The sequence below is a fragment of the Solea solea genome, chromosome 8, assembly GCF_958295425.1.
Source record: "Solea solea chromosome 8, fSolSol10.1, whole genome shotgun sequence".
Taxonomy (NCBI): Eukaryota; Metazoa; Chordata; class Actinopteri; order Pleuronectiformes; family Soleidae; genus Solea; species Solea solea.
The window spans coordinates 25,983,303-26,003,700 of NC_081141.1; the positions used below are offsets into that span (position 1 = coordinate 25,983,303).

A 20,398-nucleotide genomic window follows, 5' to 3' on the forward strand; every position below is an offset into this window, starting at 1 on the left:
CACGGCAATTTACAGTTATTTACCTCTTCATACCGTACCTCTACGAGGATATTATGTTCATTTACTGGGTGCAGATACAGTGGAAGGCCTTTCTACTCTGTTAGTGCATTTTAGTGGAAGCTCTCTGTCAGGTTTGTGTTGACAGAGAAAATAAGGCTTTTCACAGATAGAGTTTCCACTCTGCAGCTCCCTGCCCAAATACAGTCCTCAACTAGACGGAAAAAATCCCATGTGTCCACTGAGATGGAGGCTTGACCATGCTGTGTGTGTGTGTGAGAGTGTGTGTTTGTGTGGGCAGAGGTATGAGGAGGAGGTTTTTAAAATGTGTACTTAGCATTAAGCGCGCAAGAGAGAAAGGGGGGAGCATTTGTGTTGTGTCATCGTAAGAAACTATGCAAAAGACACTGGATTTAATTAACTCCTGCAGTGATTTAAGTCGACTTCTGATTATTTAAATCATAAACTGCAGCGGTGCACACCCTCTTATATTTGTTTTTCTTTCTACATAAACGCTTCACAGGGAATTAGAGCTGCTCTGGTATGGTACAGTCTTTTTTTTTTTTTTACCAGCTCCTCCTCCTCCCCCTCCTCTGCCTCCTCCTCGTCCTCGTCCTCTTGGTCGTGTGCAGTGCAATTTTAGCCATTCCTTCCATTCCCAGCTGAACAGCGTGGGCTCTCAGGTTTTTCCAGACAGTTTGCTGGTGCAGACTGATGATGGAGAATCCTGCAGCAGGAGTTTTCTTCATGCAGAGAATTTAATTGGATGACGCTGTGTTGTGTGTGTGTGTGTGCAGAGGTGGAGAGTGTCAGAGAGTGTCACACAGGTTCTTTTCTGTACCTATAATTTAGTGATGTCCTCTAAATACCTCACAGGCTAATGTTAAATCTAATAATTAGCTGTAATTTTGCTGTCTTTTCCTCTCTTATTTTATTTATATTATTTTTCACGTCTCGGTGAGAAAGCATAAACATATTCACACAGTAAATAGGGCTTAAAAAACTGACACAATTCACATTACGTTTCGTACGATGAGGGTCTTTATATGTCCATGCCTTTTTTAGAAATCGGGGCCACCATTGCCAGTTTTCTTTCTTTCCTCCATCTATGAAAACGTAAGCATTAAGTCATATTAAAATTTAACACACATACTGCAATCTACATTTTATATATTGCACTGCAGTGCGATTTTAAACAGTATTTTCAATAAAAATAATGTATAAACTAAACTATTAAAATATTAATACACAATAAGGGTCATTAAAAAGCAAAAAGACCCAAACCTTTGGAGGAAAAATAAAGTTTTAGTGACTTTGTAACATTCATTAAGGTTTTTGAGAACAAAAATGTGTAATTTGTAATAACTAGTGGTTTAATAACTAATAAAAAATGTAAATATCTGTCCGATTCATCAGGCGGGGTGAGATTAATCTACAAATCGCACGATTTGTCAAGTCAAACAAATTGTATAACACCAATAAAAACTACTAAATGAAAAGAAAAAGTATAGAAAAAGCTGTAACACAGTTGCATATTTGTTATAAGTTTCTTTCCTGGAAGAATGACTAACAACACTGAGCTTTAAAGCCATTAGGCTGAAAAAAAAGGGGAAAAGTCCAATACTTTTGAGGAAATATGGAAAAAAATAAAAGTTTTCTGGTTTGTTTCAACTTTGTACACAAGATATTTCCTCATCTAATGGGAAGTTGGCCATAAAACTTACAGTACATTTATGATTCCGCTGGGGATAAAAAAAACACATTATTATTTTTTTATATGTAATGACGCAATGTACTCTTACTACGATGTTGTGGACCTTCTGGAAGCCAGAGCAGGCGCTGAAGCCTGCAGCCTGCAGCCTGTGAGCCTGCACCTCAAATAGAGTCATAAATTACGTTTGTGCAGATTTATAGCACAACAAGATGATGATTATCAGCTCTGTTGCTCGCTCATATCCTCCCAAATGTGTGTGTGTGGGGCTGTGATTTGTGCTCCGGCCGACCTTAGGTTAGAAAAACATTGTGGTTAAAAACCGCACACAGAGAGGAAATTAATGCAGTCAAAGAAAAATGTCATGATTAGTGAGTGTGTGTGTGTGTGTGTGTGTGTGTGTGTATTTCCAGGTTCAGACCACACCAGAACGCTGATCCCGGCCGTCCTCGGGTGGCAGCCGTCATCGACACGCTCATCTCCTTCAAGAACAACGACCTGGGAGCGTGGATTCGTGGTGGTGACATCATCATCCAGAACTCTGGGTGAGACGACTCATGGGCTGTGAATCATGTGATTGGGATGTGCCCTGTGATGATGATGATGATGATGATGATGAAGACTTTATCCACTGTTTTATAGACTGTAAATGACACATGTTACTCACTAACACTGTAACACATTTTCTCTGCTCTAGATTTGCAGACAATGGAGTGGGATTATCCTTTGCCAGGTTCGTACATGTCTTAATCCCTCTTCTATGAACACTGTGTTATTTGATTGGATACTTAAGATCAGTGATTCTCAAATACTGGGTTGGGACCCACAGATTGGTCACAGGAGATTTTGTTTGCTCTTTTATTGTGTGTTATAAATAACGTGCGTAAAATTAAGTTTTAAATAATTTACAATACATCGCTTGGAAATTATTTGTTTATATGGTTGTAAATTAGTCAGAAATTTGCTCTTGTCGTGGTTCATATTGTGATTTGGGTCACACTAGTTTGCCATCTTTAAAAAGTGGGTCCCCATAAAGAGAGTTTTGGAAACATTGCTTCATATCAATCATTCCCAGAGACTGGGTCATTACCAAAACCTTTTTTTTGGTTTATTGAATAACTTATTATGACGTGTGCTGCTGAACTCTTGGCCAGGTCACCCTTGGAAAAGAGATTTTGATCTCAATGGAGTTTTTTTTTTACCTGGTTAAATAAAATAAAATAACTTGTCAGACATTTATCACTTGAAATGGCTGGTTTATTGATATTAGTTGTACAGAAATGGCCGAAAAAATTGTCAAAAACAGTAAAGTGTGCACTAATTTCCCCTCTTATATTTTCATTTGGGCAGTGAGGGTTTATCATCTTCAAAAAGTGGGTCCTGTCATACAAAGTTTCGGGAAACACTGCCTCAAATCAGTGGGTTATCACTCTTAAGTGGCTCTTTCTGTTTCCCCTGATTTCATGTTTTCAACACTGCTTGAAGGCATTGTGCTCTACTTTTGTTGAATAAATATGAGAGGTTCAATTTTTTTTTTAGACGTAACTCAGGAAAAATGTTGCTCCCAAGGCCCCGTCATTTGAAAACCAATGCTTTAGATTTCCTTTGTGTTCACAAGCATCTCTTTCATGCTTCAGCCCAAAATGCTTATCCCAAAATCTCAGTTTTTGACAAGAGATGGAGCCTTTGCCATTAGACAATCATCACATTACCTACCTTTGTTTCAATCATTGGGAGTATTTGATTTGCACATATTTAGATAAGATTTGTTGATCCCACATCTGGGAAATTCACTTCATATGTCATGTTATTTGTTTTTAACTTTCACTCATTTATTGCTGGCCGTGTGTTTTTAATCAACTGCTTTGTTTGGTTTTCATCAGTTTGGTTTCATTTTATTACTTCTCATTAAGCACTTTGAATTTACCTTTCCATGACAAATAAAAGTGCTATATAAATTAAGTTTATTAATACATTTGAACTTATTTGTTTAGTGTTTTTAATTGCAATATAGAGCATATACACTTATGTTCTCTGTATTCTCCAGTGATGGCAGCTACCCTAAGGATGAAGGCTCAAGCCAAGAGGTGAAACAGTCCCTGTTTGTGGGCGAAAGCCAGAACAGAGGGACAAATGGAGGACAAAATAAATACTGGGGACCAGGAGGAGCTGATGCAAAGATGAGGACGCTGCCCAGAAACAGGTGAGGGCAAATAATGGGGGGAATTTATTGACATAGAGAGGCTTATTTGTCTTTCTTTTTTAGCAAATATCCGTGTTTACTGTATCTTTGTTAAATTTATTGGCTGTTATGATGTCACGCTATTTACACTTATTTCACTAACACCATCTGGCCTACACACACACACACACACACACCCCACATTGGAAACCTAAAATCTAGGTTTACTGTTCCGAGCTGAACTGCACTGCACTGCATCGCCTGGTGAAAAAATGCAGCTTAAATGTATGAATGGAGTTAAGATTTATGTGAGGGATTGAGGGGGAAAAGTCCAAATCAAACCCAAGTTCTCTCGGGAGATACAGGGGATGGTGTTGGAGGAGCAGCCTGAGGAGGAAAAAAAAAAAAAAAGAGTATGCTGAGAAAAACAAACACGGAGGGGAAAGTCAGCCGGTCAGAGGGGTTGTTGGATACTATAGATGGACAGATGAGGCTGCTGCTGCTGCTGCAGCTGCTTTTAATTGTCGGTGAACTTGTGAAAGGAAGTTCTGTTTGACTTAACTTCCCTCTGGTGGTATTTTAAACAGTTTCTGAGAAAATGGTGGCAAGGCTAAGGCTTACATAATTGCATAGATGTGGGTTAGTTAGTCATTGTAGCACCACGGAGGACAAGAAGAGTTTGCTTTGACTCATCAGCATTGCAGGCTCTTCTGACGCATGGTTCTCTCATCATTTCCTTCTGTTATTTGAACAGAACATGAAGATCTTGTGCTCCTGATAGCGGAGAAAGAGCCATGATAAGAGCCAGTTTGGTACAGCTTGTGCCTCCAAAGACTTTTACCTCCTTTTATGCAGAGGTTTTATTGAGTCTCTTAATGTTGTCCTAATAAGAGCTTAGATTTTTATCTGTATAAGTTTTTTTTTTTCCCCTCTTTAATTACAGATATTGTGACACACAAAGAGGGAAACTTTTACAAAAACAGCTGCCTTCAAAACCACAGATTGTTTGCTTGTGACCACTGTCACGACTTTGTACAATTTTACAACCGTTTTACAGGTTTCCTGACCACACTGTGACATCTGGCTCGCTCTGGCTTTGTCAGTTACTGCCAGAGCTGCTGACAGCTTTGTTTTTCAGGCCAGGAAAAAAGAGATAGTTTTAGCAAAATAGACCTGCTTTAATCCTTTAATTAAAGTGTAAATAAGGAAATAAGGCGTCATTAACGTCACTAACATATGACGGTTAAAACTGCGGCGTGTACATTTTAAATGCCATTTATCCAAAGGGTTCACACAGCACAGATGAAGTCTCTCACCTCCACACAACCCCTTCTCTGTGTTAACGCTCCCGCACACTGCACACAGGAAGTGATCCGTTTTAAGTGGAGACAACAACAGCAACATTGTGCTGGTAAAGCGAGACGAGTAACAACACAAAGAGGCTCCCACATAAAAGTCTGAGAAGTGAAATCTACTGCGCGAAAAACCTGGTCCTTGAGGAGTTTGATGGGATAAACACTTATTGTCTCCACCCGCCTCTGCACTGCCGCTGTACACAAACGCCCCTTCAGTCAGGTCTGATAGTATTGCGTGACATTATTTTTAAAAACCTGGGTTACAAACATTTCTTTTCTCATACACTTGTGATTTTAAAGCACATTATTATTATTTCTGCTATTAAGTTGTCCTTGAAATTGCTTTAAAATGATTTGATTTGGTTGTGTATGCCTCAGCACTTACTGTGTGTGTATGTATATTTTTATTTTAAAAAGGTGTGAAATGACTATCAGACTGATATAGTGTTGATATTGATTGTAAAAGTGTGTTATGGAGCATCCCTACTCCGGACTGAATCAGGTTTTTAATCACATGTTTGAGCAGGTCACTAAGAAAACCTGTGTTCTCCCCCCTTTTATTTACCAAGTTTGTATAATTTCTACTCGGTTAATTTTTTTGCTGTATTTTTGTTACTTGTTAATCATGAACTATTTTCTCTCGGGGTTTAACCGTAGGACGTTCCCGATCCGAGGTTTCCAGATCTACGACGGTCCGGTGCGGCTCACGCAGAGCACATTCCGTGGATTCATCCCCACGCCGGAGCGTTACACCAACGCTGTGGGATTTAATCTGAAGAACACCTGGCAGCTCACACCGCGAAACAACTTGTCCCGGATCAGCTTCCACTCCACTGTGAGTAGTGAACGCTCACTTTTGACTCGACTTTGTTTTAAAGAAATCATCGAGCTGACTGTGAAGTAAAGACACTGTATGTATCATCGTTTTTAAATAATCTTCTTATATTAATGGTTTATAATCCATACTGACCTGTTTGACCATATGATATTTCAGTATAAATACCACCTTGAGACTCTTTTATATTCTGTTTTAAATCATAAACATTGCTTCCATCTGTTGCTTATGTTATGTTGCAATAATTTGACTGACAAATCAATCTATTTATAAGTCTTTCCTAATACACCAGTGTTAGGATTGTGATTGTGTTTGTTTCCTCTTCTGTATTTTGCTCATCTTGTTCCCTCACCCTTCAAACCATCCCCCCCCCCCGCACATTGATTCAGTCAGATTACCATCACACAGTTGGCAGTTACTTGAATCAGCAGTTCAGCAGAAGAGAGAAGTCAGAATTGCCTGTGGTCAAACCATTGTGAATCTATAACACCCTCTTGTGGTTGTAAGAGACAGTGCATTACTGTGGCGGCTAGTTTTTGACTTTTTGGGTCTTTGCTGCACGTTTTCCTCTCTCTTTCTCTTGCTCCTTCCTGTAATGTCACCAACTGCTGTGCCAATAAGTTAAATAAGTAAATATAGTTTAAAAAATATAATACCTTGAACTTTCACAAAGCTATTTTTATTGATTTAACCAGAAATAAAAACCTCCTTGAGGTTTAAATATCTCTTTTGCAAACGTTTTAGACAGGACGGGGTCACAACTATCAGAGTATGACATTTAATCACAAAACCAGCACATTTTGAACAAAATCTATACAAATATACCGTCTACAAGTCGTTGTAAACCACTTTAAAAGTATCCAAAGTGACCAGATCCTTTAGTTTCAGAGAATTTTGTAGATTTTTCCAGTCAAAGGTGGCTGGAGAGCAGAAATCTTTGAAGACTAGTTGCTGCTGACTCCGTGTCTTTTGGAGAACAGTGACCTGGACGAATGAGAATCTACACAGACATAAAACCCTCTTTTCCTCTGACATCCTCAGGTGGGTCTGCGGGCGTTTTTTGGTCGCCCCGGTCAGTGGTTTGAAGAAAACGACCTGGACGGAGACAAAAACTCCATCTTCCACGACGTGGACGGGTCAGTCACGGGCTACAAAGACACCTACGTCGGCAGAGCAGACAATTACCTGATCCAACATCCTGCCTGTGTGCTCATGTCCCAGTGGAGTGGAGTGATCTGCAGCGGCCGCTATTCTCAGGTAGGAGCAGCTTTACACGGCTCATTCTTCTCATCCGTCCGTCTGTCTGTCCACTCGTCCTGATCTTCTTCTTCTTCTTCAGGTGTATGTCCAGACGCAGGGAGCCCCCAGTCTCACTCTGTTCATCAGCAGAGACGAATATCCGAGCGCTCCGCTGGTGCTGAGGGGGACTAACAGCCAGGGGGCGCCGTCTCAGCAGTACCAGCCTGTCCTGATGATGAGTAAGAGCTACACTCTGCACTGGAGCGGACCTGCACCCAGGGAGGTCGTCCTGTCGCTCATCAACTTTGATAAGTGAGTAACATGAGTCAGCAGGGTGTGAGTAAAAAAAACAATGACTCACCACTTCACTGCCTCAGTTGTGGAGAGGAAAATTAAGTATTTTGATAATTAATAAGTCTTTTTTTTTGTTTTTTTTTTAATGATTAAAGCAAGCTCTTTGATTTTTCAGCTTCTTCATCTGAATGTTATCTGGATTTTTTTGCTTTAGTTAATTAAGAAATCATTAAAACTGAATACAAGACGTTTGATAAACAATGATCAACAGTTTCAGACTTTTTATGGACCAATCAGCTAATCAATGAAGAAATAATGGATTAAGACTAATTATCATTTATAAATTTGCTGATGCAGATTTGCTTGTTTGTTTTTTACTCGTATATCCTGTTTTTGTTTTGATAATGAAATAACAGAATATTGAGTTCACATGATGAACTCGATTGGGGGACCGCTGCCTTAGGTGATGTACTGTAATGTCCTCATCTCTCTCTCTCTCTGCTTTGTTTCCATCACTCAGAGATGGCTGGGTGCTGGTCGGCCTCTGTTACCCTTCAGAAACCACGTTCCAGATCATGGCCGACATCAACGACAGGCAGAGCAACACCTTCATCGACCTCACAGACTACGGCACCGTGTCGTCGTTAGCGGAGTTGGAGAAAAAGCCGATGGAGAGGAAGTACTTCTTTGATCAACCGGTCGGGTGAGGAAACACACAGTCTTATTTCTATCCCTGCTTATTCACTCTTAAACTTGACAGTGTTCTTTTTTTGCACTTGTTTGATCGTGACGATAAAAAAATAATCTTTATTTATTTGTGCAGCTCTTTTCAAAACAAGGTTATAAAGTGCTTTACGAGGTCTGAAGCGATGAAATCAGACAATTAAAATGCAAAGATTTAAGATTTGTATTTGCCGTTTGAACGCGCACAGTTATGTTATGCATAGAAATAGAAAGTGCTGTCTTCAGGACTTATCAGAATAAAAAAGACAGGTAATGTGCACAATAAAGGAAAGCTCTTAAATCTGGACACACAATAAAAATATGGTGGAAGTATATCTAAAATGATATAATGGATTAAAAATGTAAGTAATTGAAAGTAATTAAATTAAATTAAATTAAATTAAATTAAATTAAATTAAATTAAATTAAATTAAATTAAATTAAATTAAGCTTGCGCCAAGACCATATGCTAAAATTAATAAATAACTCCAAATTGCCAAGAAATGTTGTACAAATTTCACAAGAAACATTTTAAATGGTCAAATTTATCTTAATTTCACATTGTCAAAGCATGAAGAAGCATTAAAAAAACAACAACAAATGCGGAACTACAACACCACACATCAAACAAAAACACTTATAAACTTCAAATGCCCACACAAGCCATATCAAAGTTGGTCAAGAAAGTGTATTAAGTGTTATTTCCCCCTTTTTCCTTCTTTGACACCCAGCTTGCTGTGGCTCTACCTGCGGGCCCGACACGGCCGTGAAGGCCACAGCTACTGCTCAGTGAAAGGCTGTGAACGAGTGAAGATCATGGCGACCACATCCTCCAAACAGACGTGTAACTGTACGGCCAAAGCTTACCCCAAATACTCCAAGAGTCCTTCAGCGGCAGTGCCGATGCCTGCACTGAACACGCAGCCCTGCAAAGACTGTGGTGCTAAACAGGTTTGTATGCTTTCTCATGTTTAACGTCCACGTCTCTGTAGTCATTTAAAACACAAGCACTCACTGCTGGTTATCTGACCTGTGTGTGTGTGTGTGTGTGTGTGTGTGTGTGTGTGTGTGTCAGCTTGTGTTTTCCAGTGAACCGTGGACCGTCTACCTCCAAACACAAATCAAGTCTCTGAGCAGCAACGAGCAGCAGAGAGGAGATAACACCTCCTCCATCACTGTGAGTCTGACATAGTTTACATGGTTTATTAATGTCTTGTTTATGCTGTATGTTTGAGGGAAGGTGTCTGGTCTGGTGAAGACGGGTCGATTTAGACCAGGAGTCTTAAACTGAAATAACCTCAGGGCCACGTGAGCATTTGTGATGATACGTCACAATATTTCTAATCACAAGTGTTTGTTTTGATACGAAACAAGATATAGTTCACAAAAAGAACATACTGCATCTTTAAATATCAAGAACAAATCTTTGAGTGACGGGCAGCTTGAAATCGTTAGAGGGGCCACATGTGGCCCATGGGCCGCAGGTTTGAGACCTCTGATCTAGTCTGATCATAAAATATGAGAATAAAACAACTGTCCAGTAGAGAGTGAGCTCTATGATCTTTAAATAATAATTTGGCATTCCATTGGAATTTACAGTAAAGCTATTCATGGTGGTATTACACAGAATTTCAAAATAAAAGTGTTTTGTTTTGATATGGAACGACGTTTACGTCACAATTAAAACATGCTTATGATGCAAAATGGATCTATAAATAATAAAAATAATAAGTAAATCAAAAGTTAACTGTTATTCAAACGTGAAACAAGCTTGTATATATAATTTAATGTCTTAATATTATCTTTTCATTATAACATGTATTAGATCTCTGACCGATGGTGTTACCAGTTTTATGAGAGACAAAATAGTTGATGAAATAATTTATGAACTAATTAATAATTGATTATTCGTTGCAGCTCGACTCTTTTGAATTTTTTAGTGTTCCTTTTCATGACTCCACCTGTGACACAATTTCAGTTTCTGCAGTTTTAAATCTAAATAAGTCAACTTCTTTGAACATCTCTGTCCAACACATGCTCCTATATAGAGAAATAAAGGTGTAGCACTAATTGAGTGCAGAGACTAAGGACATTTCTGTTCACATATGAGTGAATGAGGCTCGTTGTCTTTCGTCGAACATGAACTGATTGTTCCTCCTGTCACCTGTCAGGTAAACGAGGTGACCATGCTCTTCTCTCAGCCTGGATATTTCCTGGTCACGGTGGACGCCTGCTCCGGAAAAGTCACCAAGAAAACCTCATTTTCCAAAATGGATGCCAAAATGGAACAATACCTAAAAACAGGAATACCAAAGAGGTGAGAACAGATGGTGTTTGTGATTTGTTTGTTATTGTAGATGTATATAAACATTATACTGTATATACGTCAAATATCCACTGGGAGGAGTTTGTTAACCTTGGCTGAAGCTCAATGGCTTCTCTGTCCACGCTGGCGTCTGTCTTCACCTTCTTCTCCACTTACAATCGTCTACTTTTTAACATTTTTCAAACATGTCTCCACCACAGAAACTTGTGTTTTTGCCCACTGTGGTTCAGCCATGTCAATTAAAGACTCTCATCTTTAATTTGATTCATTGTTGAGGGATTATAAGCAATGTTATACATTATTGTCCATACATTTTTTGTATATTTTTTGTCCAAATAAATATGTACCTATACATAAACTGTATATTTACCATTTTTTATGATCAGCATTGTCTGATTTTGATTTAATAATTGGCTAATTTATTTATTACGAGGCATTTTTGTTTCAGAAACTTGATAAATATTGCGCTAAAACTTTATTTTCTTCCTTCAAAAGTTGTCAGTTTGTGTTTTGATGACCTGTTTTAGTTCATTTTAAAGAAAATAATGTATATAATTGCACTGCAGTGCACTCATAAAATGTAGATCGTAAAAATACCAACACGGATTTTCAACTGTTGGCTGCCCTGATTTTTAAACATCGGTATTAACCTTTTTAGAGCTTAATTTACAAAAAAATAAAACATAATGTGTGCGTTCCACAGGTCAATGTTGCTCATGGCGACACGAGGTCAGCCCAAAGACCTGGTCAAAGTCGCACCGTACCTGGTCTCCTTTGGTGCGGCCAAAGCTGCCAGTCTGCAAACTAAAGGTTAGTAAGTTCACTTCTCTCACTGTGTGTTTTTTCTTGGGGGGGGGTGACGTTCGTTCGTTTCACATTCACTCATTCACTGTCTCACCACAGAGGGTCTGGCTTTCTGGGGGTTCCCGGGTGGTTCTTCACCTCCTTCGTGGGTTACACTGCGCACCGGGCAGGGGGACGAGGTCCTGGGGCGACAGGAGCGTTACTTACCGCTGGGGTTGGAGTCGTACGGCTGCACGGCGCCGCCGCCGGCAGCTCTGCCGCGCAGCGACCTGGAGCTGCTGAAAAAAGCCACGGGACAACAATGACCAATGTGAAATGATACAAAGAAACCCTTACATACAAAAAACAGAAACACTCTTGCACACGGATACACAAACACACACAACCAGCTGATGAATGTGAACTGCTGAACCTTTAATTTATTAACAATAGCAAAGATGTTTACCGATTTCAAGTGAGAGGAGGAGGAGGAGGAGGGCCAGTGTGTGTGTGTGTGTTTTTATGAACAGGGGGAGTGTTTTTGTGAGTTTTGTTTGTGTGCGTGTGTGTGTGCGCGTGCGTGCGTGTGTAAGTGTGCCTTGGGGCCGCTGAGTCAATGCACTTTCCTTTTTTTTTAATTTTAAAGACACAACTTGCCTTATCAGCCAAAGTGATCAAACAGAGCTGTACAATGCTGTAACTCAGTTGTTTATCTTCGAAAAAAACAAAATACGTTTTAACATCAGCCTGACCAAGTTTTTGTAAATATAGAGCGGAAAAAAATTATAATTATACTCTATAATCAGTCAAAAACAAGTAGGAAATCATCACACCAAACCTGAAATGAGACCATGTTTCATCAGAAACTGAAAATGAACACATCAGATTTAATGTGCGGAGGTCAAACGGAAGCAATGAAAGCAAAATGTCACAGCAATCTGAGAGTGAAACGACAAACATAAAAGTCATAACGAGACATGGAAGTTTCTCCCTCAAGTTATTACCGTTTTTTCCACTTTGATTTGAGGAAAATGACTGAACTTTTCGCGTGATTGCAATTTGATATCATTTATTTGGGACGAGCCTCGGATCAAAATTCACAAAAAAAACATGACTCCGCTTTAGATATAATGACTCCACTCCAGTGAAAGGATGACAAATTAACAGCGATGAGGACTCGAGAGTCACTGTTTTGATGACTCGTGACTTGACTTGAAAGTTTAGAACTCGGGACTTGACTTGAGATGTCATGACTTCATTTTTCTGTTTCCTGTTTAGAGATTAAATACAAATATAAGTATCTAATATTACCCACACGTGCTGGGAACCACTGGATGATGACTGCCCTGTCAATCAGTCAAATTTAGAGACACACCCACACGTATCAGACCAGCGTCGTCACTTTCAGCTTCTAAAATGACAAATTTAGAGAGATCAGACTTTTGTTTGATTGGCTGTCAGTGTTTAAAAGTGACGGGAGGAAGTCCTTTCTTTTTGATTGAGAATATAAATAAGCTTTTATGAAGCTTTTTTGGGTCTCATGTATTTTTACTGGATATTAATGACACAGCAAATCCAATGTACAGGGGCAGAAAATCTCATTATTTGACAGGTCATTTTCTTGTCTTTTCCAGATACTGCTGATATAAGGTGACTTGACTTGACTTGATGGTTAAAGACTTTATTTTCACTTCTCAGCAGAGTCGAATGATTCGAGGGAAATAAAAATCACTGTCAATGCATTTAAAACGAGACTCGGCACACATAAAACACACATTGAAATAATTCCTATACTCCAATGAAAGGATGACAGATTAAGACATTAACCTTGGCCAAAATGTATGTATTCCATTTTATTTTTAGACTATAGAGCAATCAAAAACACATTTAAACAGCAGCCGTCGTGATTCTCTAATTATGTTTTTAATCGTTCAGCCCTGATTCTTTGCTGATGTCTGTTAACGACTGAATCTGGAAAACTGGAAAAACCTCTGATCATCGTGCAGCTGTGCAACTAAAGACTAAAAGCACCTTTTTTTTTCTTTTTCTTTTTTTTTTTAATGGATTTTTACTGGATTTAAAAACAAACAAACAAAGAAAGACAGAAAGAGGGAACTCGTATCTTTTATTTATCTCTCGGCAGCGATGGTGTCAACAGTGCTGGCCACATGTGCAGCACAAACAAATATTAAAACGTTGCTTTTCTTTCTTTCTTTTATTATTATTATTATTAGTAGTATTATTATTATTATAATAATTATTATTTCTGTCTAAACCAGGATTATTGAATGTGTTTTATCTTTTTTAACTGCCTCATATCTTCATGTGCATTTTTGCCAAAAAACAACTGTGTTTATATATATATAAAGTATATACATACAAACATAGCAGGGTCTGCTCTTCAGAGAGAGAGTGAACATCAGAATACACACAACATATTCCAGCTGTGAGGTCTAAGGCTTTATGTTGAGATTAACAGTTTATAATCTTAGTCTAAGGTGTTTGGATGTGAGCAGGGCTCCCCCACTGAGCGGTGATACGTACCTGTGTGTGACTAAGAGTGCGTGTTTGTGTGTGTGTGTGTGTGTGTGTGTGTACGGTGGCCTGGAAGTGCAAACTATTATTACAAAAGTAAAAAATGTGTATGTATATATAAAAAAAAAAAAAAGTACAATAATTTACATAAAATACATTTCAAGGAGAATTTGCTGATAATTATTATGGGATGGGAAAATCAATGTTGCTGCCAATCATTGACCCATCTCAGGGCCTAATTATTATATTAACCAAATACATACACTAATAAATGTATTTTATGGGAGTTGTGAAAACATACTGGTCTTTAAAGGGTTAAAATCCCCAAAAATAAAATTAACATTTGATATGTGTATTTCAGGCGGAAGTAGTTTTTAAAAGTTGAAAGAAATATAATGTTTTTACAGCTGCGACCAGGAACAAATAAGTAAGTTCTTGCGTAGCTTAGCCATTTTCGGCTAATTTAAGGAACTGAGACACATTCATTCAACACAGCCAAAAATGGCTTAACCATAAAAAACAGAATGGCAGGAAATGTCCCAAACATTTGTTTTATTTTATAAAATGAAAGAAAGACTCTTATTTTGAAAGCCAGGTTGAAAGAAAGTGGTGCTATATAAAATAAGATTAGATCTTTTTTCATAAAAGAATTGTGGCTTTTGTTTGGTTAGTAAAAGTGTTTCATGTTTTAAGTAGTTGTTTTCAAAGATGTAAGTTTGGTGTAAAAATGTTTTTTTACACTTCCAGGCCACCGTATGTGTGCTTGTGTGTGACTTATGGACATGTGACCTTGTTGCCTTTTTTAACCACTCTACTGTTTTAAAGAAATAAAAAAAGGAAGGAAAGAACGAGAGAAAAAGCCGTTTCCACCCCTTTTATCTTCTTCGTTCTATCGATGCTTTAACGATGCACAACCAGAGAAATATTCAATTGTTTTGTTTGTTTTGTTTTTAGCTTTTTTTATTAGAAGTGAACTTTGTAAATAATGTGTTGTTTGACGTTTAACTGTTGTTGGCGATGGTGTGTGGACTGTGATTGTTTCCTGTTGTTGTCGTCTTTTCCGAAATTCAAGTCCTTCCTTTCTTTTCAACGTTGAAACTCGTGCATTTGTTATAAAGTTGCCAGTTTAATAAACACGTATGCTTTGTGATAAAAGTCCTATTTTAGTGCATACTGAGGTTATTATATCAAACCATAGTTTATTTAAAAATGTGTGTAAAAGTGCTCTCTTTACTAATCACATATTACTTTACTAATTCCTAGATGAAAAGTATCAAACTATCATATGATTTTCACTCTAATTAATGTTTTTCTGCCTAAAACCTGACACAGTATCTTGATACATACACATATCTTGATTCTGTAATTCTGTCATAAGCTCACATGTCATAGCTTTCTTTTGAGACCAAGATTTTACATACAGACCCTGTAATTGTGAAGATATACTTTGAGTAAGTCATTTCGGACAGGACACCTCGTATGGAAGCGGTTAAGGAAAATTGACTGAGCATTGTGATATTTTACAGAGAAACCTTGAGTTTCCTGTCAGAATAAGTTTTTTTTCGTTATTTCGCGACGGTTTGTGTTATCGCAAAAAATTCCAGTGGTTTCTGGAAGCTGAGAAGTTGCACGTCAAAGCCAACATGTGGTTATTTCGGTAACTTTACTCGCGCTGTCGCAGGAAGCCGGTGGACGTAAAGACCCAAACTCAAACAAATGTTATTTTAAATATGATCTACAAACATATATATATATATATATATATATATATATAATCGTGTACACCGCTAAATAAAACTAGTTTTTCCGTCATTTTAAATTGTGAATACACTATTTTAACACGCAGTAAATTGTACAATAACTGTCAGATATTCAAAGGTATTCTGTAAAAAAATGGGCAAAGGGATAAAAATAACAGACAGTTACTATGAGTAATGTCTAAAATGAGCTACTTAATAGCAGGAAAAGTCATTTTGTGTGATTTTAAATGGTTCCTATTCCTAAATATTCAGATTTGTTATAAACAGTTTCACCACTTGGGGGCAGTCTTAGTGTTTTTGAGTGTCAGGGAAATGGTCTGTATTCATGTACATGCACCTTAATAAGCAGTCAAAGCATTTTTTTCATTCACTCATTCACTCAGACGTTCATACAGAGCCTCAATATGCTGTCACCCATTCACACACACACCAGATAATTCCAGGTTAAACATCTTGTCCCAGGGACTGAGCCGGGGATCGAACCCTCAACCCGCTCGTCCACCGGCCTTCACTGTGAAATTCTTCTCTTTCATAAATCCACATTCGACTTGAATGTAAACATCAAAGCTTTCATAATTAGCTTTAGCTCACGAACAGTTAATCCCGTTCAAAGTGTAGCCGGGGAAAAAAAATATCAATTTTATATTCCACCAAATCGTTCATCAGCGCAGCAGGAGATGATTAGAGGTTATCACGGAGGTTTAATGAGCCTTCACAGATCAAAGTGTGCATCTATCTATTAAACATGCGTCAATAATATATGTGAATGTGACGCAAACACAACAGAAAACACAGGAGAGTCTTCCTCACAAGAGCAGCAGATACAAACTGTCACTGCCCAAGGAAATACAGAGCAATGCCGACACTCAGCGGCTCGTCCGTGTGCCTCATAGAGACAATTTAGTTGACCATAAAATGGTCTGTGACCATGAAGAGCGAGAGCGTCTGTGCTCCACCTCACAGCAGCCTGGAAATGAGAGGGGGAGAGAGACAGACTACTGCTGCTGCTGTGACACATTCAGAGGGAGAAAATGATGCTTATGAGAACATTGGCTCCTGCAGGCAGCTTCCATGAGGAAAATAACAATAATAAACGGATAAACAATACACAGTGGTGAGATAACGAAGGCCTGGGAGCACATGAAAATGTCCTTTCACTGCCTCGTGTGTCCGTCCTCTGCCTCCATTTGTGTCAGGAAATGTGCAAACGTACAGAAATGTGCGTGTTTGTGTAAGTTTAACGATACAGAGGAGATAGATTAATGCATATATTACAGCTCTGATGTTACCATAAAATGTAGCTAATGTTACAGAAACATGTTACTACATCAGAAGAAAATGGAATGTCAGCAAATTTTTTTACGTTTTTACAAAAATTGACAAAAAATTATTCCTGAATGCTTGTTGTACCAATTATAATAATAATAATAATTTTTTTTTACCAAAAAAGTTTCAAAATGTTTTCAAAAAGATTTAAAACTGCTTGTTAGAAAATATTGTAATGCTATGAAAACTTTACAATTTATTTTTACAAAAATGTACCTGTGCGGCCCAAAAGTATTACAAATTTTTCTTTTGATTATAGAAAACTTTACAATTTCCAAAAAAATACCACAAGTTTAAAAATATTAAGATGTTCCAAATACATGTTGATAGAAAATGACTTCAGCCCCAAAATATGTTTCAAAAATGTAAAAAACTAAAAAAAAAAACTAGAAAAAAAACCTTTTCGAACATTTTCGTCAGGATACGAATTTTAACTTAACATTTTAAAATGAAAAACAAAAATCTTGAGGTCACTAGGTCTGTATGTTGTTGTTGAGCTCGACTACTACTATTATTATGGAAATGAACCTCTGTCAACTTCTGCTTTGTTCCTGTAGACTTTTTTTCTTGTCATGATGATATTATGTATCGTCTCATCTGTTTAATTCTTTAAAAGCGTCCGCGTCAAACGTCTCACTGAGACATCAGAAGACATCACTGAGGACATTTTTCCATCGTGACAGTCTGTGTCATACGAGGTGATGTTTCTTATTTATTTGTTTGTTTTAAATCTTTCCTTTGATCTTGTGAAGAACATGTTGCCATGGCTCGCGGTTTTGACTCGACGTCGTTTCACTGCTGAGTTTTAAATTATGTAACGACGCTCGGGCTTTTGAACTGTGCAAATACAATTAAAGACAAATGCCAACGCTAAAAATATGACTGTGTGGAGACACGTGAGTGAGTGTGTGTGTGTGTGTGTGTGTGTGTGGGCGCAGTAGCCTTTAGCATTATTATCCTCTACACTGTATTCATGAGACGTGTGTGTGTGTATAACTATGGCAACAACGTTGTGGCACATCTGTGTTATATGTATGTGTGTGTGTGTGTGTGTGTTTTTCTCCTCCTCTTTCTGACCCGACCTCTAAAGGTGAAAAGAAACCAAAACGGAGATTCAGTAATGAGAGAACATGTGAACACATGAGCACGTGAACACATGAACTGATGTTCAGAGGAGAAAAGACGGGTTAAAAAAAAGATCCATTTAAAGCTGTAAATAATGACAAATGACTCAAAGTATACTGATCTGTACACTGTTTTTTACATCATTTGATGTTGATACATGTCATGGTATTTCATCAAATCAATATTTTTATAAGGCTGGGACACGTAGCTTACAAATATGATACGTAATATTTCAAATAATGTGAGATATGTGTGATAATCATGTAGACTACAATACACTGTAAATAGGATACCTCCTTTTTATGATCCGTGTTACATGATCTTTAAATACACTTTATTATACTACCTTTCATTTCAGTGAATACCTGCTTTATTTATTTGGCTTTTTAATGTTAAATAAAGGATATTTGTGTGTGTTAGAAACAAAAAAATTGACCATAAATATGGTGAAATTCTGCTATAACACAAATAATTAGGCTCAACATGAAAGAAATGTTTTTAAGTCACGTTTTAAAATACAATTTTTAATCAATATATGGTAAGTCAATATAATAAATATGATGATTACCAATGCAAAAGCCTTTAAAGCCAGGAAAAGTCGCCACAGCTACTTTATCTCAATATCTTTACTCATGTCATGATATACATATATAATATTATCAATGTATTGTATTTAAGACCTTAAATCTAGTCTGTCTTTAGGAAAACAGTGACATTCATGAAAATGAACTGTAAACATACAAAGCACATTATTTAGCTGTTTAAAACCTACTGTATGTGTTTTCATGCAAACCTGTGACCTAAAGTACAAACACACTTATATGCAAACATGATTTATGGATCGTATATAATCAATATTTCCCCCCCAAAAAACCCTGATAAGCGTTACACTCTGGAAACTTTAAGAACATTTATACTTATACTTATAATCTCACACATTCAACTGCTCGAGCTGGTTCCGGCTGATCCCCCCCCCCCCCCTCGGTGGTCCTGAATGAATAATTAACCAATTCTGACAGCCGTGTAGGGGGTCTGTTGCCACGGCAACCCCTCCTCCCCATGTTGTTGCTGCCCTAAGGTGTAGTATAAATCTGCTGTCTACTTAATGTCACACAGTAGCATCAGTGGCGTGCGTACGCACAGACTCCGGGGTCGGGACTCGCTTTTCTCCTTGGCTCAGTGTCACCGTGGTGGCACACGACCTCTGACCCCCACGAGGAGGAGGTTCACACCGTATCATGTTACCATAACAACACCTAACTCCCGCTTCATCATCGTCATCATACAGGACACACATATATGAAACTGCAATCAATTTAACTTTGTTTGTAACACATTAAATACACATGTACAGTTCAAAGGTCAGGAGAGTATGACGGAGTATTAGGGTCAAACTGAAGAATTAAGTCATAATTAGTATTCAAACAAATTCTCAGTTCTATTTTAATTTGGGCTTCAAAAATAAGGAAATACTTCATCTTTTGTCACATTATCATTAACAGCAGGACTTTGAAAACACTGCAAGAAACTGAGTTTGATTTGAAGAAAAAGAGGAAATCTTCTCTTGTAGAGGATGAAATGGCCGTTAGTGGTCGATTGCTGTCTTCTGTTGCTATTTATTAATACTAATAATAATAAAAAAAAATCCCATTTTTCTCGTAATATTACGACTTTATTCTCAAAAGAATGATATTATTTTAGGGATGGACGATACCACTTTTTTCCTCATCATCATTCACCTGTCCTCACTATTCACCTGTCCTATTCACCTGTCCATTCACTGCCAAAGTTTCCGGTGTGTGAATTTTTAAATTTGTTATTTTTAGTTCAGGCCAACATGTTTTTACTCAGTAACGGATGTGATTTAAAATGTTAAAAGTACAAAATTCCACATTTTAATAAATAAGTATAAATAATAATAATTCATAAATAATAAGTACACAAAAAACCTACTCAATCACAGTAACGTGAGTCAATGTAATTCACTACTTTCCACCTGTGTAAATAAGTTAATATGAAATAATAAGGTACAGTAAAGCAGTTTGTGTAGGAGCTGCTCGGTGAGTCCGTGCAGAGGAGGCTGGGATCAGTTTAAGGTCAAACAGAGAATCATCATCATATCAATGACGTCCATAATCGTCTGTGACAGCATGTTGTGACACTTGAGTGTGATTCTGCCTCCACACAAACACACTCACTCACTCACT

At 37.8% G+C, this 20,398-nt stretch overlaps 1 protein-coding gene across 1 annotated transcript in view; it reads left to right on the plus strand.

Moving 5' to 3' along the window:
• cemip2 (cell migration inducing hyaluronidase 2) overlaps window positions 1–15,139 on the plus strand; it is a 39,904-nt gene extending 24,765 nt beyond the window's left edge. The window contains exons 13-24 of the mRNA XM_058636076.1: window positions 2,122–2,253; window positions 2,406–2,441; window positions 3,756–3,911; window positions 5,903–6,080; window positions 7,122–7,337; window positions 7,420–7,631; window positions 8,134–8,316; window positions 9,068–9,287; window positions 9,412–9,513; window positions 10,508–10,653; window positions 11,366–11,472; window positions 11,566–15,139. Coding sequence (XP_058492059.1) covers window positions 2,122–2,253; window positions 2,406–2,441; window positions 3,756–3,911; window positions 5,903–6,080; window positions 7,122–7,337; window positions 7,420–7,631; window positions 8,134–8,316; window positions 9,068–9,287; window positions 9,412–9,513; window positions 10,508–10,653; window positions 11,366–11,472; window positions 11,566–11,771 — 1,894 coding nt within the window. The 3' untranslated portion in view covers window positions 11,772–15,139. The remainder of the gene's footprint in view (window positions 1–2,121; window positions 2,254–2,405; window positions 2,442–3,755; window positions 3,912–5,902; window positions 6,081–7,121; window positions 7,338–7,419; window positions 7,632–8,133; window positions 8,317–9,067; window positions 9,288–9,411; window positions 9,514–10,507; window positions 10,654–11,365; window positions 11,473–11,565) is intronic.
• The last annotated feature ends 5,259 nt before the right edge of the window (window positions 15,140–20,398 follow it).